We start from the raw sequence: 25,866 nt of genomic DNA on the forward strand, positions 1-25,866 counted from the left end.
AGGGAACAGGTTTGCTGGCCCGATGGAGCCTGGTGGAACCACTGAGACTATGGCCCCTAGCTGCCCTTCAGGTCTGGAATTGAACGCAGGCCTGTGGCTTCCAGCCAAGCAGTGGACAGGCATACTAGTTGAGCATTTACCTGAGGTAGATACACTCCTTGGAGAGAACAAGCAAGAGAGAAAGAAGGGCTGCTCGGGCATGAGGAAACAGCTTAGGGGGTAGGAGTGCATGGAGGGATGGATACAGGGAAGCAGTACCTATCGGGAGAAAGTGGGAGAGGAGATGTTGCATTGTGCTAAATTGTGGTCAATGTCATGAGACAAAGTGTATGTGATCTGCTGTAAGGAAAGTGTATTTGCTCTGTAAATTTTCACCCAAATCCCAATTAAAAAAAAAAAAGAAGAAGAAGAAGAAATGAAAAGAAAAAAAAAAAACAACAACCTGGTATTGGTACAATGACAGACACAGAGACAAGTGGAGTAGAATTGAGAACCCAGAAATAGATTCGTCGACCTATGGTCAGGTGATTTTTGACAAAGGGCTGAAATCCATTAAATGGGGAAAAGATGGTCTCATTAACAAAAGGGGCTGGCAAAACTGGATATCCATTTGCAGAAAGATGAAATAAGATGCATACTTCATACCACATGCAAAAACAAACTCCAGATGGATCAAAGACTTAAATGTGAAACCTAAAACTATAAAGTTCCTCAAGAAAAAAATAGGGGCTAATTTAGGGGCCCTAATTTGTCACATAGATTGTTCAGTATAACCCAAAATGCACAAATAGCAGAAGATAAACTAGATGAATGGGGCCATCTAAAAATTAAATTTTTATGTGTTTCAAAGACTTCTACAAAAGAGTAAAAAGAGAACCTGTTGTTGTTATTGTTGTTGTTAGATGCTGTTGAGTCAGCTCTGACACATGGTGACTATATGCACAACAGAATGAACCACTGCCCAGTCCTCTGCCAGCCTCAGATGTTTGCTATACCTGAGCTCATTGTTATAGCCACTGTGTCAATCCATCTCGTTGAGGGCCTTCCCCTTTTTCGTTGACCCTACACTTTACTAAACATGATATTCTTCTCCAGAGAATGGTCTCTTCTGACAATACAGTCTGACCATTCTCACTTCCAGGGAGCATTCCGGTTGCACTTCTTCCAGGACAGATCTGTTCATTCTTTTGGCAGTCCACAGTATTTTCCGTGTTCTTCTCCAACACCACAACTCACAAGTGTCAACTCTTCTTCAATCTTCCTTGTTCATTGTCCAGCTCTCACATCCATATGAGGCAATTGAAAACACCATGGCTTAGGTTAGGCACATCTTAGTCTTCAAGGAGACATCTTTGCGCTTCAGCAATTTAAAGAGGTCTTTTGCATCAGATGTGTCCAGTGCAATGTCATCTGATGTCTTCACTGCTGCTTCCATTGGTGTTGATTGTGGAATCAAGTAATATGAAATCTTTAACTACTTCAATATTTTCTCCATTTATTGTGATGTTGCTGATAGGTCCAGTTGTGAGGATTTTCATTTTCTTTATGCTGAGATGTTATCCACACAGTAGACTGTAGTCTTTAATCTTCAACAGTAAGTGCTTCAAGTAATCCTCACTTTCAGCAAGCAAAGTTGTGTCATTTGCATGTCACAGGTTGTTAATGACTCTTCCTCCAATCCTGATGCCATGCTCTTCTTCATATAATCCACCTTCTCAGAGTGTCTGCTCAGCACACAGATTGGATAAGTATGGTGAAAGGATACAACCATGAAGCACTCCCTTCCTGATTTTAAACCATGAAGTATCCCCTTGTTCTGTTTGAACAACAGCCTCCTACAGTTTTCTCATGAGCACAATTAAATGTTCTGGAATTCCCATTCTTCTCAATGTTATCCATAACTTGTTATGATCCACAAAATCGAATGCTTTTGCATAGTCAATAAAACACAAGTTGACATCTTTCTGGTATTTTTTGCTTTCAGCCAAGATCCATCTGACATCAGCAATGATATCCCTCATTCCATATCCTCTTCTGAATCCAGCTTGCATTTCTGGTAGTTCTCTGTCAATATACTGCTGCAACTGTTTTTGAATTATCTTCAGCAAGATTTTACTTGCATGTGATATTAACGATATTGTTCAATAATTTCTGATTCTGGGGGATCACCTTTCTTTGGAATGGGTACAAATATGGATCTTTTCCAGACATTTGGCCAAGGAGCTGTCTTCCAAATTTCTTGGCATAGACAAGTGAGTGCCTTCTGTGTGACATCCATTTGTTGAAACATCTCAGTGGGTACTCTGTCAGTTCCTGGAGCCTTGTTCTTTGCCAATTCCTTCAGTGCAGCTTCGACTTCTTCCTTCAATAAGATCAGTTCTTGATCATATGCCACGTCCTGAAATGGATGATCACTGAATAATTCTTTTTGGTACAGTGACTCTGTGTATTCCTTCCATCTTCTTTTGAAGTTTCCTGCATTGTTCAAAATTATGCCCATGAACTTTTTCAATATTGCAACTTGAGGCTTAAATTTTTTCCTGCTCTTTTATCTTGAGTAATGTGGCATTCATTCTTTCCTTTTGGTTTTCTAACTCCAGGTTTTTACACATTTTATCATAATAATTGGCTTTGTCTTCTTGAGCTTTCCTTTGAAATCTTCTGTTCAGCTCTTTTATCTTGTCATTTCTTCTATTTGCTTTAGCTTCAAGGGCAAGTTTCCGAGTCTCTTCTGACATCTGTTTTGGTCTTTTCTTCCATTCCTGTCTTTTTAATGATCTCTTGCTTTCTTCATGTATGATGTCATTCCACAGTTTCTGTCATTGGTGTTCAGTGTATCAAATCTATTCTTTAGAGAGTCTCCAAATTCAGGAAGGATATAATCAAAGTTATATTTTGGCTATTGTGAACTTGTTTTAATTGTCTTCAGCTTCAGCTTGAACTTGCATGTGAGCAACAGATGGTCTGTTCCACAGTCAGTTCCTGGCCTTGTTTTGGCTGAAGAAATTGAGCCTCTCCATTGTCTCTTTCCACAGATGTAGTCGATCTGATTCCTGTGTATTCCATCTGGTGAAGTCCATGTACAGCCACCATCTGTACTGTTGAAAAATGATATTTACATGAATAAGTGATTGGTCTGGCAAAATTCTGTCATGCAATCTCCAGCATTATTTCTGTCACCAAGGCCAAATTTTCCAACTACCAGTGATTCTTTTTTGTTTCCAACTTTTGCATTCCAATCATCGTGATAATCAACACATCTTGATTGCAAGTTTGGTCAACTTCAGACTGCAGAAGTTGGTAAAAATCTTCAATTTCCTCATCTTTGGCTTTGGTGGTTGATGTGTAAATTTGAATAATAGTAGTATTAACTGGTCTTCCTTATAGGCATATGAATATTGTCCTATCACTGACAACATTGTGATTCAGGATAGATCTTGAAACTTTCTTTGTGAAGATGAATGCCACACCTTTCCTCTTTAATTTGTCATTGCTGGCCTAGTAGATCATCTGGTTTTCTGATTCAAAATGGCCAAAACCAGTCCATTTCAGCTGAATAATGCCTAGGATATCTATCTTTATGCCTTTTTAACAACTTTCAATATTCCTAGATTCATACTTCTTACATTCTATGTTCCCATTATTAAGGGATGTTTGAGGCTGTTTCTTCCCATTTTGAGTCATGCTACATCAACACATGGAAGTCCCAAAATCTTCACTCTATCCACATCATTAAGGTAGGCTCTACTTTAAGGAGGCGGCTCTTCCCCAGTCATATTTTGAGTGCCTTCCAACCTGAGGGGCTCAATGTTTCAGGGCTATTCATAAAGTTTTCCAATATATCAGACAGTTTTTCACTGCTATTCGTAAGGCTAATTCTTTGAGAAATGGATGGCCCCTTCCTTTTTCCAGGTATGTCTTAGTCTGGAAGCTCCACTGAAACCTGTCCACCATGGGTAACCCTGCTGATACTTGAAATACCAGTGGCATAGCCTCCAGCCTCACATCAACACACAAATCACCACAGTATGACAAACTGACAGACAGATGGTGGAAAAGAGAACCCACAGACTGGGGAAAAAATATTTGGCAAGGACATATCTGACAAGGCATTTACTCTAAAATTTATAGAAAACTCCTCCAACATCTCAACAACAAAAAGACAAGCAATCCAATTAAAAAATGGGCAGAAGACATGAATAGACACTTCACCTAAGCGGATACTGAGGTGGCCAAGGAACACATGAAGAAATGTTCACAATCATTAGCCATTAAACCCAAAAAAAAAAAAAAAAAAAATCCAACCTCACTGCCATCCATTTGATTCTGACTCATAGTGACCCCTCCTTGGGTTTCTGAGGCAGTGTCTCTATGGAAATAGATTATCTAGTCTTCCTTCTGAGAAGTGGCATTTGCTATTAGAGAGATGGAAATCAAAACAACAATGATATACCATCTTGCCCCAGCACTAATAGCAAAGTTCAACAGGACAGAAAATAACAAATGCTGGCAAGGATGTGGAGAGATTGAGACTCTCATACACTGCTGGTGGGACTGTCAAATGATACAACCACTGTGAAAAGCAGTATGGCAATTCCTTAAAAAGTTGGAAGTACTCTAGACCAATGACAGATTCAGCTGAGGATAATCTTGCACAAATACTAGTGATACAACATAACCACAATCATTACAGAAGCAACAGAAGACAGACTTGAAGTAATCCCTCAGAGACATCCAAACACCTTGGAAGAGAGAACCATGAGGTCTGCCGACTCAGGCCCATAGTATTAGAGGACACCAAGCTCAATTGGCACAACATAATACAAAATAATCTTGCTCCACCACCTACTTTGGTGAGTAGTGACTGGAGTCTTAAATGCTTTTGAGTGGGTATCTAAGGTGCAGCTAATGGTCTCCTCTTGTCTGAAGAAAAGAAGAGTGAAGAAAATAAGGGCATTTGGATATGATAGATCTTGAGACCAGAACTAGATGGTGTCCATCTACCAATGCCAACCACTCAGGAAGGGATCAAAACTGGAGACCCTGGATAGAGTGGGAGGAAAAATGTGGAATTAAAAAACACAATAATGACCAGAAATACTGGTAGGATGGAGCCTGGTGGGACCCCCAAAACTATGGCTGGCCCTGGGATACACTTCAGGCCCAGAATAAGACTCACTCCCAAGTTCTGGCTGTCAGCCCAACAGTAGAAAGACTTACATGCAGAACACCCAGCTCAGGGTGTTGCACCCACCTATTCTATGGAGGTACACCCCTTGGAGCAATCGGCCATGAGGCACCAGAGGGGCAGCATTCACATGGAGAGAAAGCTGGACAGACAGGAATGCATAAGTAAGAAGGCAACAGGGATGGGGAAGGGGTCCAGGGAAGTGAGAGGAGGAGAGAGGGTTGGGGTTGGAGATGGTAATTGGAGAGTGAAACCAAATGTACACAAACAGTAAAACAAATTCTGTTCTGTAAATTTGCACCCAAAACACAATTTAAAAAAAAAAGTTGGAAGTAGAAATTGATCCAGCAATCCCATTGTTGTTGTTCTTATGTGCCATCGAGCAATCTCATTACTAGACAAATATCTTAAAGAATATGAGAGTCTCATGTCCTTGAGAGCCAGGACAAGAACAGATATATGCACACCCATATTCATTGCAACAGTATTTACAATAGCAAAAAGATGGAAACAACCTAGGTGCCCATCAATAGAAGAATGAATAAACAAAATATGGTATGTACACACAATGGAATACTATGCAACACTAAAGAATAATGTAGAATCTGCAAAAACACTGCATAATGTGGATAAACTTGGAGGACATTATACTGAGTGAAATAAGTCAATCACAGAAGAACAAATATTGTATTACTTCATTATTGTAAAAAGACAAGGAAAGATTTATATATGGAAGGAAACTTTCTTTGTTGATTACCAGGGCTTGGGAGGGTAGGGGAGGAAAAACTTCAAAAAAAAAATTAGAAGTATCCCCCCCAAAAAAAAAATTTTTAAGAAACTTTCTTGTAAAAGGTAGTACATAGTCATGTGTGATGATTTCATTTTAACAAAACATAACCTGAAATTAAAATTAATTTGAATGTAACTGTTTCCTAGCTGTTTTTCAGCATTTTTAACTGTTTTATTTTGCTATATGAGAGCTTATAGACACAAGGAGTTTCTAGCTGTTTTTGTTTGTTGTTTATACATATTGAAGAAACAATGAAGGAATTTAAATCAACTCTGGAGGTTGAGATCTTATTTTCTCTTCAAAAGAAGTTTACACATTACTCAAGTTCAAGTATGTTATTCTTTTGTGCTACATCTACTTCCTCTCTGATAACTCAACCTTTTAATTTTTTCTCTACATGCTTCTGCAAAACCATTTTTCCTCACTTAGTGTTTCAGACCCCTGTGCACTTTCCTACCATTCCCATCTGTTCGGATCTTTGCAATGCTTGGCTCTGTCATCTAACACATTCATCAGTCCTTCAAGCATGGTGTCAGCTTCCACTTGGCAGACGTGGCTTCACCATCTTTGTCTGGCTTTGGGTGGAAATATTGGCCAGACAAGCCAGGATAACGTGACATTAATCCACGAATATCCTGAAGGCACTGTTGTCCATACAGAGCAGATTGCATGCTCAGGACCTTCTTTCCCGGTGTTTCCCATCCCATTCCTTTTCACGTGGTCATGGTGGAAACAGTTATTTTATATTTGGATCTCACTTTCTGGTCACAGATGATTAGCCAAGCTGGGCCAGTGAGTCTTGTTCTGTGGATTTTTTTTTATTTCGGAAAAGAGAAAGTCCTACCAATTTCTCTTTAGGTGCTGGCCTTAAAGACATACTGGTGTCAGCCATATAAATCTGTTGAGTAAAGAAGTGAAACAAAGCAGGCTGCAGAGAGAGAATGATAATTATGATAACATATAGAATACTTACCATATCCTAGGCACTGGTCTGAGCATTTCACATGTATTAATTCATTGAATCTCCACAACTCTGTGAAGTAGGTGATGTTGTTAGTGTTACCATTATTACTATTATTTGCAGATGTAAAGACAAGAGCAGAGAAGAAAGAATACAGATGCCTTTCAGGCCTTGAATTCATGCCCTGAGGCTTCAGCCACTCTCCTGACACGAGGTCCTCTGACCCTACAATATACATCCTAATCCTTTGCTTAAGCTCCAGTGGGTTTCTATCACAACCGAAAGTTTTCTAACAAAGATATAGTGTTCCAAACAATCTTTAACAATTAATAACTGTTAATGTTAGTAGAATTCAGCTTCTATTTTCCCCTCCAGTGCAAAAAAAAATGAAATATTTTTGCCAAATATCTGGAACAAATTCAACAGCACCATATTCACTACATTTTCTTTTGTTATAGCAAAGAGAGAAATAGAATAATAGAACATAATTGATTTTCCTTGAAGATAGTACAATAAAGTTAATACAAATCTTTCACTGTGAATAAATACATCAATTCATTTTTATACCAGAAACCAAAATAGAGATACAATTCGTGCTTAGTCTATGTTTAAAATATAACTAAGATAAGAAAAAAAAAATAGTGTCTAGGGAAAGATTAATTATTACTGGCATTAAGAAAGGGGAAATGATTTAGAAAATATTAAAACATCATAAGAAGTTAAAGATATTTCTGTGTCTCTGTTTTTGTATTTTTAAATGGACTCCATCTTATCATAATCAATTGAAGGAATAAAAAGAAAAAAATTAAAATAAGGAAAGGTGATTGAACTAGACTCCTTAACAGCTAAGTTTTAAATGAATCATTTCTTCCCATTTATGCCTGCAGGTGTCTTAAACAACATTATCCAAAATATCTACCTACTGCCAGTGTTGTTATTTGTTTCCATAATGAAGAATTTAATGCCTTGTTTCGGACAATGTCAAGTGTCATGAATCTCACTCCACAGTACATCCTGGAAGAAATTATTTTGGTAGATGACATGAGTGAATTTGGTAAGATGAAACACTAATTATCTATCTAGTCTATTCTGAAGACAGTCCCATCCCTTAAGATGTCTTAGTTTTTTATTCAAGGAAATTGGGGGGGCGGGGTAAGTATTGAGCCAGGCACTCTGGTAGGTGCTATCAATGCTCAGGAGACTATATATGACCTCGCCCCTGTGGTTAAGAAGCTAGTCTAATAGGGTGAGTAGTGCTTCCAAGAGTCTATCAGGAAGAAATGACATATAAACAAAGGTCTGAAGGATGAGCTGTAGTTATCCAGGTGGAGAGAAGGAATAAGTGTGTTAAGCAGAGGAAATAGCATTACAGAAAGTCCAGGGGTCAGAGGAAACATGGTGAATTTGGAATATTCAGTAAGGCTGTAGTGTGGGGAGAGGCAAGATAGATAAAACCAGAGCCATGAAAAGGAACCAGCTTATAAAGAGCATTGTCTGAATTTTATCTAGAGAAAATGGGCAATTTTTACTGGGAGCTCTGGTGGCATAATGCCTAAGGCATTTGACTGCTAACCAGAAGGCTGGAGGTTCAAACCCACCAGCCGCTTCTCAGAAGGAAGATTGGGCGATCTACTTCCATAGTGATACTGCCTCAGAAACCCAAGGAGGGGTTGCTGTGAGTCAGATCTGACTCGACAGCAATGACTTTTTTTTTAAATTATTGGAATTAATGACATGAGTCATGTACTTTTTAAGAGAGAAATTTTAAAGTACCTCCACCAAGACCTGAATTCCAATTGGACCATTGACTAGTGCTGAAATCAATGATGCCACCTTTGAAGTCTGACATACTCATTTGCTACATACTGTGGGATCCATTTTCCTATAGCCTCACTGATATGAATATTGGGGAGTTTTAAAACCTAAAAGTCTATCTAGTCCACTGTAATCTCACACACTATCAGCTGAGAAGGAAAAAGATGAGGAGAAACAGTAGGAAGAAGAATCAGCAGTGGAAGAAAAGGAGACATCTCACATATCCATCCAGTGGGAAAGTGCCTCTAGGTACATCAACCTGAAGATGGAAGATAAGTTAAGCTTATGCTAGCTACACTTTGGAATTTTGCATGTTGGCCAGGTGCCTATTTATTTCTGTCTGCCACCAGTACCCCAAGGGTGCAGAAATATTAACGTCTAGTGTTGTCCACGGGAAGAAGTGTGGAGAAACGATCAGAGCTCCCCTCTAGCAGCTGTTGCTCATATTATCCAGGAGTACTGAGCAATAGATTTGGCAACTTTCTGGGCAAGAAATTACCAGTAAAGCATGGGATGTTCTGCTAGACTGTGGAGTTTTAACGTCTTATTCACAAACACAGGATGCTGCCAAGGAGATACAGTCCCAGGAATGGACATAGCCCTCCCCACATCCAGACCTTCAGAACCACATCCTAAGTTGAAAGACCTATCTGGTGACCTGCTCATACATTCTTTAGGCATTATGGTCCCTCTTCACAAAGGCCTGGGTGTCACAGTTGATGGCCAACATAGAGGTGTGCTGCCCACCCATTGAGCAGCTCTATGCCTCCTGCTTGATCCCCTTCTTCCTTGATACACCAATGAAGAGGCTTAGTCTTTAGCAGATTCTCAAACACAGGAAATGGGGTCATCTGTCTTCTAATGGAGCTCAGGATGGACACATTCCTGCTTATACTTCACAATGAAAGAGATTTTTGGACTGAAGCCTGTCTCTCCCTGCTGACACCAGTAGGCACTTTGATGCACTCCATCAACTGAAGGGCAGGACCCAGGAACTCTCTCATGGATTAGTGGCATGCCCGAAGTTGACCTTTGCCATCTACATTACCACAGTCCTGATCCTTCTTGACTGCAAACTAACTACATGTTCATCTTCTGAAAAACCCAACCCTCTACTATCTGTGAGAGGTTACTGCTGCCATCACTGGCTTTATCTTCTCAGAGACCTTGTTCACTGAGTTCCCCTGTGTACAGGATTCTAGAAATGCATTGGCAGACTGCTGAGCTGAATGTTGCCCCCACATTACAAGTACAACAGGGCAGCCTATATTCTTGACTCTAAGCAGAGCCTTGCAGACAAAGAAGGTAATCTCTCCACTGCCAGAATAACTATGAACCCCAAATTGTATCCATTCCATTAACCCCAAACCTCCTGATCCAGATTTCTGGGATATAGGAATTTAGACTTCTGAAGCACTTGTATCCATTTCATATGGCCCCTAGTTCCTCTATTATCATCATAATTCAGTAGCCAGTTGCCATCCAAATGATTACAACTCAAAGTGCCCCAATGTGTGTCATTGTAAAACTGTTCCAATGGCTGATTTTTTGGAAGTAGATCTCTGGGCCTTTCTTCCGAGGCACCTCTCATGGACTTGAAGCTCCAGCCTTTTGGTTAACACCACTCCCAGGGAGTCATCATTATCATACTCTCCTTCAAATCTTGAGAGGCTACTGGGGACCAGGCTCTGTGCTAAATGACATAGTTCTCCCTCTCACTACAGTCCTTCAAGGTACATAGTGAATATCCCTCCTTTTAGGTGAGGACACTGAGATTAAGAGTGGTATGACAACTTACCTAAGAGTCACTGCAGAGTTAGAAGCATAGATGATTACCGTGCAATTAGCACATTTAGAAGGAAAGCGATACTGCTCCAAAACTCCATAACTCAGTCTTTTCCCAGAAAAATTTCCGTTAACATTCTAATTTATTAAAATAGAAGTGTTTGACTAGGAACATATAAGACTATTCACAGTTGACTTAGATGATGAACCATTTTTCTTTCTCCTCCTCCCTTACATAGGATAAAATGTATAGTGTCAGAACTTCTATGAAGTAACATGGTTTTTAGGAATTAATCATAATTGTGCTAACTTGTTTTAATTTTTATAGTAGTTGTTTACAAGTTGAATATTTTTCCAGATGATTTGAAAGAAAAACTAGACTATCACCTAGAAGTTTTTCGGGGAAAGATCAAATTGATAAGAAACAAAAAAAGAGAGGGGCTGATCCGATCGAGGCTGATTGGAGCATCTCATGCTTCAGGTATGAGCATTTTACTCAGGATGTTGTCCAGCATCTGTGTTCAGAGGCCATCCTGCCTATGCACATGGGAAACTACATGAGGCCCTCTGTGTTTCTGTTGTTTCACACAGAAAAACAGAAATGTATTTCAGCCCTATGAGTCTTTAATCTTCTTTTGATCCAAAATATTCTGTTTCAAGACACCAATTTGTTATTTCAAATGGAAGATTTGTTATTTCATCATGTTAGCCCCCATCACTGGAGAGGTTCCCCAGGGTGCAAAGTCTGAGGTGTAATGTTATGTGTAGGAGATTTATTTGGGATTGCTCTTGGGAATAATGCCTGTAAAGGGGTGAGGAAAGTACAGCTGGACAAGGGGAAGGTGGGTTGGGGTGCAGCTGCCTATCCCATGGGGAGCTCTAAAGCCAAAGTAGGGTGTCAGTTCTGGTCCTCTGGGAAGCAGATGAAAAGACAGAATGAGAAGAGAAAGCTTATTAGGGAAATTCTGGTGAAAAATAAAGGGAAAAAGGAGATGTGTGGTATAAGGGAGGTTCAGACATGATCTGATGTCTGTGAAGGGAGAGGGAACAAATGAGGTTCGGATTGAAAGAACTTCAGATTGCGGTGCAGCCCTAAGAAAAGATCAGACAAGCAATGCAATGGACAGGTCTCCACAGAGAAGCAGAGTAGAACATAAGACTCTTAGTAGCTGAGGAGGGATTCAAGACCACCAGTACAGACTGCATTTGCCCAGATCACAGAAACTTCAGGTAAAAAGACAAACAGGAATAGGAAGAGAGATCTTCAAAATAGCCATTGTAGTCATACCAAGGAGCTCTGGTAGCATAGTGTCTAAGGCACTTCACTACTAACCAGAAGGCTGGTGGCTCAAACCCACCAGCCACTCCTCGGAAGGAAGGTTGGGCAATCTACTTCCATAGTGATACTGCTTTGGAAACCCAAGGAGAGGTCGCTATGAGTCGGGTCCGACTCGATGGCACATTACAACAACAACAAGTCATACCACAAGAAGAGGAGTCAGCTCAGAGAGCATCAAGCACTCTTCCACAATTCCAGTCAAGTAAGAACTTTCCTGCCCTCTTCGCTTCCCAGTTCTTACCCTACTTGGCCCCTTGGTGAGGTCAGATACCACAGGTAGCAAGTTGGGGAAGGAGAATGGGAATAATGAGACAATAATGCTACTTTAATTCAAAAGCAAATGACCTTCCCACAATTCAACGTAGTTGTGGGAGAATGGACAATGAGTAGCTCTGCACAAAGGCAGGAAGCATCGATTACAGCACAATGGATGTTAAGATACAACACATACAAGTTAGGATGGAAATTCTAACTTCTGAACTTAGACTGTGTTTTTGAACTTGGAGTGTGAATATAAGGCTTCCAATTATCCCAGAGTAACCAGAAAAGTCCTGGGAACTGTTCTGGTTTGCATTCAATGGTGGGGAAGGACTTTTCTTTCTTATAGGACTTGAAGGAACTGTGGAAGAACAAAAATAAAGTTGCTTTGCCATGAGTCCTGCTAGTTCGAGATACTGGTAAACAGTTATGCACATTTGTTTATATATGTAGATACTGTTTTGGATGAATAGATAAGAAACCAGTCATTTCAACTGAGGGATGTGGTTGTTGTTATGTGCCGTCGAGTTGGACCCGACTCATAGTGATCCCTCCTTGGGTTTCTGAGGCAGTATCACTATGGAAGTAGATTGCCCCATCTTCCTTCTGAGGAGTGGCTGGTGGGTTTGAACGGCCAGCCTTCTGGTTAGCAGTCAAGTGCCTTAGGCACTGAGGGATAGAATGTCATTTTCAATGACTTAAAATTCTGTTGTGAGTTGTATGTAAAAATAATTGCATTTTTTGTAGCATCTGCAAAACATCACATAATGTGGATGAACTTGGAGGACATTATGCTGACTGAAATAAGTCAATCACAGAAGGACAAATATTATCCGTTATTGTAAAAGTCAAGGAAAGGTCTATATATGGAAGGAAATTTTCTTTGTTGGTTACCAGGAGTGGGAGGGGAGGGGAGGGAATACTGTTAGATAGGTAGAGATAAGTATTGATTTGGGTGAAGAGAAGGGCAATGTACCAAATTGAGTGATCAACATGGTGGCATTGAGGAATAGGAAGACATAGAGAGGTACATAGGAGGTACAGACAACAAAGTTGAACCCTTTTGCACATACAGTACTGCATTGTCAGTGAAGGCAAACACGGGTATACAGGTGGATAGATGGGTGGACAGGCTGAACTAGTAGGTATGTCTAAGAAGCAGGGAGTGTACCCAAGACCATGTATAGTGTTGGAAGACAATGGTTCTACTGGTGTATTTGTATGTTTTGTAAGAATTCCCAGGTGTATAGTAGAGCTGACAAGGAGCAAGGTTGTAATCACTTCTTGGTCACAGCCAGCTACCCAGAGGGACTGAGTAGTTGAACCTGTGGGCTCAGGACCATAATCGCAGGAGACATCAAGCTCAATTGGCATAACATACTATACAAAACATTGTTCTGCTTCCTACTTTGGCGAGTAGCAACTGGGATATTAAAAGCTTGCAGGCAGCCATTTAGATGCAATGATGGGTCTCTACTCATCCAGGGCAAAGAAGAATGAAGAAAACCAAAGATTCATGGAAACAATTAGTCCTTGTGACTGGTTCACCATGTGATCCTCAACCTATACAACTATGAGACCAGAAGACCTAGATGGTAACCGGCTACCACTGTCAACCACTTGACAGGGGATCTATGTAGGAGATCCTGGGTAAAGGGGAGAACAATGTGGAACAAAACTCAAACTCATTTGAAAAAAAAAAGGGGGGGGGGGAACCAAGTTTGCTGGTCTGATAGAGCCTGGTGGGACCACTGAGACTATGGTCCCTAGCTGCCCTTCAGGTCTGGAATTGAACCCACACCTGTGGCTTCCTGCCAAACAAAAAACAGGCATATGAGTTGAACATGTACTTGAGGTAGATATACTCCTTGGAAAGAACAATCATGGGAGAAAGAAGGGCTGCTTATGCACAGGGAGACAGCTCAGGGGGCAGTAGTATATGGAGGGATGGACACAGGGAAGAGGTAACTATCAGGAGGAAGTGGGAGGGCAGCTGTTGCATTAGGGTAAACTGTAGTCAATGCCATGAGACAATGTGTGTGTGAACTGCTGTATGAAAAGTGAATTTGCTCTGTAAACTTTCACTCAAATTAAAATAAAAATAATAATAATAAATAATTGCATTTTATATCAAGAGTTAAAAGATGTGCTCTTTCTTTGCAATGTGATTCTTTCTTTCCAAATGATATTTTAACAGTTGTATTGATTTGCAATTCACATAATATACAATTCACCCATTTAAAGTATATAATTCAATGATTTTAGTGTATTCACAGGGTTGTATAACCATTACTTCAACCTAATTTTGGAACATTTCACTTGGTCACGTTGTCAGAAGGGACACACACACAAACACACACAAACTCATTAGCAGTTATTCCCCATTCCACCTTACCCTACTCCCCCACCTAAACCCCAGTGTGGTAGTTAAGGTTATATGTCAACTTGGCTGGGCCTGGTTTTGAGTGGCTGAGCAGGTGGATGTAGTTATTCCCCATGGTGAGATTGGTAATCAGCTCCATGATGGAATTTACTGGAGCAGCTAAATAGCTGCCTTAGGGATGTGGTCTGCTTCCAGTATATAAGCAGCAACTTTGAGGAAGGTCTCCAGCTTTTAGCACACTTGAATCCCGCAAGTAGCCGAATCATTATTTAACAGCCTGCCATGTTGTCTGCCGATCTTGGGACTCTTAATGGACTTGAATCAATGGCCTGTCATGTGGTTTGGTAATATCGGGACTGCGTCTTTTTACTTGTCGACCTTGGATTTCTCAGCCTCAGCAGCCAGCAGCTGCCTGAATTAAGAAAAGCCTCCAGCTCCAATAGGCTGGGAGCAAGAGGCAGAGCTGAGTCCCAAGGTCGAGGCACTTTTACCCAGCCCCTAGAGCCTGGCACTTTGAACTTGGACTTCTAACCTCCAAAACTGTAAGAGAATAAACTTGTTTTTTAAAGCCATCCCCTTTGTGGTATCTTCTGTTAGAGGGCACTCACTGCTGTCGAGTCAGATCTGACTCATAGCGACCCCTCCTTGGGTTTCCGAGGTAGTATCACTACAGAAGTAGATTGTCCATCCTTACTTCTGAGGAGTGGCTGGTGGATTTGAACCACCATCTTTCTGGTTAGCAGTCAAATGCTTTAGGCACTACACCACCAGAGTTCCTACTAAAACACCTAGAAAGCTACTAATCTTTTTGTCTCCCTGAAAAGCAAAAAATAAAAATATTGTCATTGAGTTACTTCTGACTCATGTATTACAGAGTAGAACTGCTCCATAGGGTTTTCTTGAGTATAATCTTTATGGAAACAGATTTAGTCCTTTCTGTAGCACTGCTGGGTGAGTTTGACCCATTAACCTGTAGGTTAGTAGTCAAATGCAAGCCATTTGAGCCACTTAGGGACTTTTTTTTTTTTTCTGCCTACTCTGGGCATTTCATTAAATGGTACCTTCTGTACTTTTTTGTGTCTGGCTTTTATTTAACATAAAATTTTCAGAGTTCATCCATGTTGTAACATGTATCGATATTTATTCCTGAATAATAATCCATTATATGAGTATATATTATACTTATCCATTCATCAGTTGAAGGACATTTGGCTTGTTTTCACATTTTTGCTATTACAAATAATGCTTATATGAACATCTGTGTACAAGATTTTGTGTGAATGCAAATATTCATTTCTCTTCAGTATATACCTAGTAGTGGAATTGCTGGGCCATATGGTAAGTCTATGTTGAAATTTGGAGGAACTACCAAATAGTTTACCAAAGTTGCTGCACTGTTTTATATTCCCACTAGCATTGTACCAGGATTCCAGTTTGTCCACAACCTTGTTTGTTATTATCTATCTTTTTCATTATAGCCATTCTTGTGGGCATGAAGTGGTATTTCATTGTGCAATCTCATTGCATTTTCCTGATGACTATTGATGTTGAGCACTTTTATACATATCTGTTGGGCATTTGTGTATATTCTTTGGAGAAGAATTCAAGTCCTTTGCCCATTTTTAATTGGGCTGTCTTTTTATTATTGAGTTGTGAGATTTGCAATACATATTTCTTATCAGATGTCTGACTCTATGAATGATTTTTCACTTGCTTATTGGTATCATCACACAAGTTTTTCATTTTGATGAAGTCTAATTTATCTGTTGTTTTCCTTTGTCATTATTACTGTTGGTATCATATCCAAAAACTCATTGCCAAATCTAAGGTTATGAAAAGTAATGTCTATGTTTTCTCCCATGAATTTTATAGCTTTAGCCCTTACATTTAGATCCATGATCCATTCAAAGGGAAATTTTTGTGTATGGTGTGAGGTCTAACTTCATTATTTTATATGTACATATCTAGCAGTCTCAGGACAATTTGTTGGAAAAACAATTCTTTCCCTCATTGAATTATCTTGGTATCCTTGTCAAAAATCAATTGATTACAAATGTAAATGTTTATTTCTGGATTCTCATTCTTTTCCAGTTTTCTATATGTCTGTTCTTACACCAGTATCAGATTGTGTATGTTTAATTACTACAAGTTTGTTTACTATAGCTTTGTTGTAAGTTTTGAAAGAAGGAAGTCCTCTAACCTTGTTTTTCTGTTTCAACATTGTTCTGGCAAATCTTGGTCACTTTCTATTTCCATGTGAATGTTAGGATCACTTTGTCAATTTTTGCAAAATGACCAACAGAGGTTTGTTTTTGTTTTTGTTTTGTAATTGTGCTTTGGGTGCAAATTTACATAGCAAACTTCTTTTACATTCAACAGTTCATACACATCTGGTTTCATGGCCCTGATTACTGTCCCCAACCATAAAAAACTCTTCTCCCCTCTCATCCCCATGACCATCCCCTCCCTATGCCCCCCTCATCCATGCATTCCTGTCTGTCCAGCCTTCCCTCTATGTGAGTGCTACCCCTCTGGTGTCTTATGGCTGCTTGATCCAAGGGGTAACTCTCCTTAGAGTAGGTGGGTGCATCAACATGGAGTCGGTGTTCTATATGTAGGTTTTTCTACTGTTGGGCTGAGAGCCAATCCATGTAATTGAGTCCATTTCTAGACTCAAGAGTAACCTGGGGCTATAGTCTCATGGGTTCCACCAGTCTCTTGCCAACCAATTATTCTGATCATTTTTGTGGTAAGGCCAACAGATTTTTATAGGGATTGCATTTAATCTGTTGATCAGTTTGAAAATTATTGCCATTTCAACAATATTCAGTCTTCTGATCTAAACATGAGACATTCTTCCATACTTTCCTAATGATTTTATATTGACTACAAGAAAAAGCCTACTCTTCTACCTGAATATTGAAGCCTCTTCCAGTGTGAGCCCATACAATGAGGTTGACAACACATATTCTTTACTTTAACCCTGCCAGTTTTCCCCCTGCTCCCAAGCAGAGTGCATTGTTGTTAGGTGCCACTGAGTCTGCTTCTGTTGTTGTTGTTGTTAGGTGCCGTCGAGTCATTTCTGACTCATAGTGACTCTACTCACAGCAGAAAGAAACACCACCAGATCTCATGCAGCTCCATGATCTTTGCAATACGTGAGCCCATCATCGCTGCCACCGTGTCAATCCATCTCATTGAAGGCCTTCCCCTCTCTCATCAACCCTCCACCTTACCAAGCATGACATCTTTCTCCAGGGAATGGTCCCTTCTGACAACATGACCAAAATAGGTGAGACAAAGTCTGGCCATTCTTGCTTCCAAGGAGCATTCTGGCTGCACTTCCCCCAGGACAGATCTGTTAGTTCTTTTAGCAGTCCACGGTACTTTCAGCATTCTTCGCCAGCACCACAACTCAAAAGCATCAACTCTTCTTCAGTCTTCCTTATTCGTTGTCCAGCTCTCACATGCATATGAGGTGAGTGAAAATATCATGGCTTGTGTCAGGCACACCTTAGTCCTCAAGGAGACATCTTTGCTTCTCAGCACTTGAAAGAGGTCCTTTTCAGCTGATTTGCCCAGTGCTATACATCGTCTAATGTCCTGACTGCTGCTTCTGTTGGCATCCATTGTAGAACCAAGCAATGTGAATTCTTTGACAACCTCAATCTTTTCTCCATTTTTTTGTGATGCTGCTTATAGGTCCAGTTGTGAGGATTTTTGTTTTCTTTATATTGAGATGTAATCCATACTTCAGACTGTAGTCTTCATTCTTCATCAGTAAGTGCTTCAAGTCATCCTCACTTTCAGCAAGCAAAGTAGTGTTGTCAGTGTATCACAGGTTGTTAATGATTCTTCCTCAAATCCTGATGTCACGTTTTTCTTCATATAGTCCAGCTTCTTAGATTATTTGCTCAGCATATAGATTGAACAAGTATGGGGAAAGGATACAACCCTGATGCACTTCCTTCTTGATTTTAATCTGTGCAGTGTCCCCTTGTTCAATTTCAATGACAGCATCCTGGTCAATGTACAGGTTCCTCATGAGTACAATTAAGTGTTTGGGAATTGCCATTCTTCTCAATGTTATCCACAATTTGTTATGATCCACACAATTAAATGCCTTTGCATAGTCAATAAAACACAAGTAAACATCTTTCTGGTATTCTTTGCCTTGAGCCAAAATCCATCTGACAGCAAGATATCCCTTGTTCCACATCTCTTCTGAATCCAGCTGCACTTCTGGAAGTTCTCTGTCAACATACTGCAAAAACCATTTTTGAATTATCTTCAGTAAGATCTTACTTGCATGCAATATTAATGATATTGTTCAATAATTTCCACATTTTGTGGAATCACCTTTCTTTGGAATGGGCGCAAATACGGATCTCTTCCAGTCGGTTGTCCAGGTAGCTATCTTTTAAATCTCTGCTGGCATAACAGAGTGAGTGCCTCCAGTGGGGCATCCATTTGCTGAAATAGCTCAATGGGTATTCCGTCAATTCCTGGAGACTTGTTCTTCACCAATTCCTTCATCACAGCTTCGACTTCTTCCTTCAGTACCATTGGTTCTAGACCATGTGCTACTTCTTGAAATAGATGAATATCTACCAGTACTTTTTGGTACAGTGACTCTGTATTCCTTCCATCTTCTTTGATGTTTCCTACATCATTCAATATTTTGCCCATAGAATCTTTCAATACTGCAACTCGAGGCTTAAATTTTTTCCTCAGTTCTTTCAGCTTGAGAAATGCTGAGAGTGTTCTTCCCTTTTGGTTTTTTAACTCCAAGTCTTTGCACAATTCATTATAGTAATTAGCTTTGTCTGCTCAAGCTGCTCTTTGCAATCTTCTGTTCAGCTCTTTTATCTTGTCATTTCTTTCATTTGCTTTAGCTACTCTCCGCTCAAGGGAAAGTTTCAGAGTCTCTTCTATCATCCATTTTGGTCTTCTTTTCTCATCTTTTTAGTGACCTCTTGCTTTCTTCATGGATGATGTTGTTGATGTCATCCCACAATTCTTCTGGTTTTCAGTCATTGGTATTCAATGCATCAAATCTATTCTTTAGATGGTCTCTAAATTCAGGAGGGATATATTCAAGATCATATTTCCGCTCTTGTGGACTTTTTTAAATTGTCTTTAACTTCAAGTTGAACTTGCATATGAGCAGTTGATGGTCTGTCCCACAATCAGCTCCTGGCCTGGTTTTTGGCTGAAGATATTGAGCTTTTCCATAGCCTCTTGCCACAGATGTAGTCAATCTGATTTCTGTGTGTTCCATCTGGTGAAGTTCATGTGTACAGCTGCCATTTGTGTTGTTGAAAAAAAGGTATTTGCAATGAAAAAGTGGTTGGTCTTATCAAATTCTACCATGTGATTTCCAGCATTATTTCTGTCGCCAAGGCCAAATTTTCCAACTACCGGTGATTCTTCTTTGTTCTCAACTTTTGCATTCCAGTCACCAGTAATAATTAACACTTCTTGATTGCAAGTTCTGTCAATTTCAAACTGCAGAAGTTGATAAAAATCTTCAATTTCCTCATCTTTGGCTTTGGTGGTTGGTGCATAAATTTGAGTAATAGGCATATTAACTGGTCTTCCTTGTAGGCGTATGGATATTATTCTATCACTGATGGCATTATACTTCAGGACAGATCTTGAAACATCCTTTGTAATGATGAATGCTACACCGTTCCTCTGCAAATTGTCATTCCCAGCATGGTAGATCATAGGTTGTCTGATTCAGAATGGCCAAAACCTGTCCATTTCACCTCACTAATACCTAGGATATCAATCTTTATGCATTCCATTTCATTTTTGACAACTTCCAATTTTTCCTAGATTCATACTTCGTACATTCCATGTTCCAATTATTAATGGATGTTTTCAGCTGTTTCTCCTCAATTTGAGTGGTGCCACGTCAGCAAATGGAAGTCTCAAAAGCTTTACTTTATCCATATCAGTAAGGCTGGTTTTACTCTGATGATGCAGCTCTCTCCCAGTCATATTTTGAGAGCCTGACTCATCTTCCTCCTCTGTTTTAGGCAATGTTTCTGGACTATTCCTAAAGTTGTGCAGTAAAGTATGAGACGGTGTTTCTCTGCTATTCATAAGGTTTTCCCTGGAAAATTCTTTGGGAAGTGGATGGCCTCTTCCTTCTTGCTAGTCTGTCTCAGTCTGCAAGCCATGCTGAAACATGTGCACCATGTGCACCCCACTGGGTTTGAAACACTGGTGGCACAGCCTCAAGACTTACAGCAGCACATCACCACAGTAAGACAAACCAACAGACAAGTCTACCTTCCTTAGCTGTTTGAAACCTCTCCAACCTCCCCTTACCTGGATCCTTGCTGCTGCCTCCTCGTTCTGTCCCAGCCCACCTAGCCTTTATCCTCTCCTTTTCCCCACTTCCCTGCCTTGCCGCTTGTGGGGCATGGCCTGGGTTCCCTCCCCTCACCTGGATCTCTGCAGCTGACCCCTCACTCTGTCCCAGTCCCCCTGATGAATCTGTGTACAACAGAACCAAACACTGCCCAGTCTTGCAACAGTCTTGCTATACCTGAGCCCATCAATGCAGCCACTGTGTCAATCCCTCTAATTGAGGGCCTTCTTCTTTTTTGCTGACCCTCACTTTACCAAGCATAATATCTTTCTTCAGGGAATGGTCCCTTCTGACAATGTGACCAAACCAGGTGAGACAAAGTCTGGCCATTCTCACTTCCAAGGAGCATTGCAGATGCACTTCCTCCAGGACAGATTTGTTTATTCTTCTGGCAGTCTATGGCACTTTAAGTATTCTTTTCCAACACCACCACTCAAAAGCATCAACTCTTCTTTGGTCTTCCTTATTCATTGTCCAGCTTTTACAGGCATATGAGGCAATTGAAAGCACCATGGCTTGGGTTAAGCACATCTTAGTCTTCAAAGAGACATCTTTGTTCTTCAGCACTGTAAAGAGGTCTTTTACAGCAGATTTGCCCAATGCAATATGTTGTCTGATGTCTTGACTGCTGCTTTCATTGATGTTGATTGTAGAATCAAGTAATATGAAGTCTTTGACAACTTCAATCTTTTCTCCATTTACTATGATGCTGCTTATTGGTCAAGTTGTGAGAATTTTCATTTTCTTTATGTTGATGTGTAATCTATACTGCAGACTGTAGTCTTTAATCTTCATCAGTAAATTCAAGTCATCTTCACATTCAGCAAGCAAAATTGTGTCATCTGCATATCACAGGTTGTTAATGAGTCTGCTGCCAATCCTGATGCCTCATTCTTCTTCATAGAGTCCAGCTCTTGGATTATTTGCTCAGCACACAGATTGAATAAGTATAGTGAAAGTACACAACTCTGACACACTCCCTTCCTGAATTTAAACCATGCAGTCTCTTCTTGTTCTGTTGAACAACAGCCTCCTGGTCTATGTACAGCTCCTCATGAGAACAATTAAATGTTCTGGAATTCCCATTCTTCTCAATGTTATCCATAATTTGTTATGATCTACAGTCAAATGATTTTGCACAGTCAGTAAAACACAAGTAGACATCTTTCTGGTCTTTGCTTTCAGCCAAGATCCATCTAACATCAGCAATGATATCCCTCATTCCACATAATCTTCTGAAGCCAACTTGCATTTCTGGAAGTTCTCTGTCAACTTACTGCTACAACTGTTTTTTAATTATCTTCAGCAAGATTTTACTTGTATGTGATATTACTGATACTGTTTAATAATTTCTGCATTCCGTGGAATCACCTTTCTTTGGAATAGGTACAAATATGGATCTCTTCCTGTCAGTTGGCCAGCTAGCTGTCTTCCAAATTTCTTGGCATAGACAAGTAAGTGCCTCCAGCATGACATCCATTTCTTGCAACATCTCAATGGATATTCTGTCAATTCCTGGAGCCTTGTTTTTCACCAGTTCTTTCAGTGCAGCTTCGACTTCTTCCTTCAATACCATCAGTTCTGGATCATATGCCACCTCCTGAAATGGATGAAAGTTGACCAATTCTTTTTGGTACAGTGACTCTGTGTATTCCTTCCATCTTCTTTTGATGTTTCTTGCATCATTCAATATTTTTCCCATAGAGTCTTTCAATATTGCAGCTCAAGGTTTGAATTTTCCCTTCAGTTCTTTTAGCTTAAGAATGTCAAGTGTGCTCTTCCATTTTGGTTTTCTAACTCCAGGCTTTGCACATTTCATTATAATAGTTGACTTTGTGTCTTCGAGCTGCTCTTTGAAATCTTCTGCTCAGCTCTTTGATCTTGTCATTTCTTTCATTTACTTTAGCTGTCCTCCATTCAAGAGCAAGTTTCAAAGTCTCTTCTGACAACCATTTTGGTCTTTTCTTCCTTTCCTGCCTTTTTAATGACCTTTTGCTTTCTTCATGTATAATGTTCTTGATGTCATCCCACAATTCCTCTGGTTTTCAGTCATTGGTGCTCAATGAGTCAAATCTATTCTTTAGATGGTCTCTAAATTCAGGTGGGATATAATCAAGGTCATATTTTTGTTCTTGTGGACTTGTTTTAATTGTCTTCAGCTTCAACTTGCACTTACATATGAGCAATTGATGGTCTGTTCCACAGTCAGCTCCTGGCCTTCTTTTGGCTGAAGATATTGAGATTTTCTATTGCCTCTTTCCAGGAATGTAGTTTATCTGATTCCTGTGTACTCCGTCTGGAAGAGTCCACGTGTATAGCTGCCATTTATGTTGTTGAAAAAAGGTATTTGCAATGAATAATCGTTAGTCTTACAAAATTCTATCATGCAATCTCTAGTGTCATCTCTATCACCAAGGCCATACTTTCCAACTCCTGGTGATTCTTTGTTTTGCATTCCAATTATCAGTAATAACCCACCTTCACTGAATGTTCAGTCAATTTCAGACTACAGAAGTTAGTAAAAATCTTCAATTTCCTTGTCTTTGATTTTGGTGGTTGGTGTGTAAATTTGGATAATAATAGTATTAACCAGTCTTCCTTGTAGGCATATGGATATTGTCCTATCACTGACAACATTGTACTTCAGGATAGATCTTGAAATGCTCTTTGTAATGATGGATGTCACACCATATTCTTCAATTTGTCTTTCCCAGCATAGTAGATCATATGATTATATGATTCAAAATGACCAAAACCAGACCATTTCAGCTCACTAATGTTTAGGATATTCATCTTTATGTATTCCATTTCATTTTTGACAACTTCAAATTTTCCTAGATTCATACTGTGTACATTCCATGATCCACATATTAATGGATGTTTACAACTGTTTCTTCCTATTTTGAGTCATACCACATCAGCAAATGGAAGTCCCAAAAGCTTTACTTCATCCACGACATTAAGACTGACTCTATTTTGAGGAAACAGCTCTTTCCCAGTCTTATTTTGAGTGCCTTTTGACCTGGGGGGCTCATATTCTGGCACTACATCGGACAATGTTTCCAGGTTATTCATAAAGTTTTTAATATATCAGACAGTGTTTCATTGCTATTCATAAAGTTTTCACTGGCCAATTCCTTGAGAAGTGGGTGGCCCCTTCCTTCTACCAAGTCTGTCTTAGCCTGGAAGCTCTGCTGAAACCTGTCCACCATGGGTGATCCTACTGGTATTTGAAATACCGGTGGTATAGCTTCCAGCCTCACAGCAACATGCAAGCCACCACAGTACAACATACTGACAGAAGAGTGGTGGCTAAGCAGAGTAGACCCTCATTAAAGCTGAACTCAAGTGCAAAATTAATGTTATGCACCTTTGCATCTCAAGCACCAAACTTAATGTCTTAGAAGGTGTCCTCTCAGTAAGCATTTGTTAAACTGAATTAATTGATTAAGGCCAAGCTAAAATGATTTTATTATTATTATTATTATTTAATTTAAGCCTGCTCAGTTCCAACTGCTTCTTTGGAATCATTCCCAAACCCCTGTCTAGCCCAATTTACCCAGCCTCCTCCAAACATCTATGACACATGATACCTGACTCTTTTGGTATATAATAAAGTATGTATTTGTTTCCTCTTAATGGAACTAAAAGCAATTTATGAGCCAAGTACATAGTAAACTCTCAACCAATATTCACTGCACTGAACGCTAATTAGAGTTGTCACATATTTCATCCATGTGACCTAACACTAGACTGTTGTTGCCTCCCCAGGGGATGTTCTGGTGTTCCTGGATAGCCACTCTGAGGTGAATAGAGTATGGCTGGAGCCCTTGCTATTTGCTATCTCCAAAAACCCCAAAATGGTGGTTTGCCCTGTGATCGATGTTATTGATAACATGACACTGGAATACACACCCTCTCCTGTTGTAAGGGGAACTTTCAACTGGAAGCTACAATTTATGTGGGATAACATCTTCTCCTATGAGATGGAGGGACCAGAAGGGCCCACTGCACCAGTCAGGTAAGTTTTCTGCTGTTTATGAGGGGATTAGCATGCATGTATTGGGACCTCATGGTAAACAAAGTTTTCAGGGATTATTTATTTATTTATTTATTTATTTATTTAGATTCCTTGGGTTTGATGAATAAAAATATTTTTAAAATTTATTTGTAAAATGATTGAGTAACAGGATTTGGTAGGTGTTAAGTTTCTGTGTGACCAATTGACAATGAACATCTCACCCCACATCAGAATACCACTGCCGTTTGTATTGCTTTCATTTCACAAGTGTCCCTCTTCAGGTTGTAGACTTTGATCTTGGAAACCAGTGTGCCTGTAAATCATTGAACAAAATATCAGCACTATGCACATCTCAGAAAAAAGCAGACATCTGTATCAAGGTCATCCATAAAATATTTATCCAAGGGTTTGTATTTTGCAATTCCGTAGAGTTTTTTATTTTATTGTGATATGGGTGAAAGTTTACAGAGCAAATTCACTTTCCATACAGCAGTTCATGTACACTTTGTCTCATGAAATTGACCACAATTTACCACAAAGCAATAGCTCCCCTCCCACGTACTCCCTATAGTTACCTCTTCCCTGTGTCCATCCCTCCATGCACTCCTGCCCCCTGAGCTGTCTCCCTGTGCATAAGCAGCCCTTCTTTCTCCCATGATTGTCCTATCCAAGGAGTGTATATACCTCAGGTACTTGCTCAACTCACATGCCTGTCTTTTGTTTGCTGGAAACCACAGGTGTGTGTTCAATTCCAGACATGATGGGCAGCTAGGGGCCATAGTCTCAGTGGTTCCACCAGGCTCTATTGGACCAGCAAACCTGCCCCACCTCCATCTTTTTTTTTTCTCCAAATGATTTTGAGTTTTGTTCCACATTGTTCTCCCTCTCTATCAAGGATCTCCTGCATAGATTCAATTCCAGACATGATGGGCAGCTAGGGGCCA

At 39.9% G+C, this 25,866-nt stretch overlaps 1 protein-coding gene across 1 annotated transcript in view; it reads left to right on the plus strand.

The window, feature by feature from the left end:
- GALNTL5 (polypeptide N-acetylgalactosaminyltransferase like 5) overlaps positions 1-25,866 on the plus strand; it is a 130,382-nt gene that overhangs the window by 59,464 nt on the left and 45,052 nt on the right. Inside the window, exons 3-5 of the mRNA XM_007950140.1 lie at positions 7,827-7,993; positions 10,898-11,020; positions 24,673-24,922. Coding sequence (XP_007948331.1) covers positions 7,827-7,993; positions 10,898-11,020; positions 24,673-24,922 — 540 coding nt within the window. The remainder of the gene's footprint in view (positions 1-7,826; positions 7,994-10,897; positions 11,021-24,672; positions 24,923-25,866) is intronic.

The sequence above is a fragment of the Orycteropus afer genome, unplaced genomic scaffold (assembly GCF_000298275.1).
Source record: "Orycteropus afer afer isolate SDZICR_OR568_19922 unplaced genomic scaffold, OryAfe1.0 scaffold00264, whole genome shotgun sequence".
In the NCBI taxonomy this organism is placed as follows: domain Eukaryota; kingdom Metazoa; phylum Chordata; class Mammalia; order Tubulidentata; family Orycteropodidae; genus Orycteropus; species Orycteropus afer.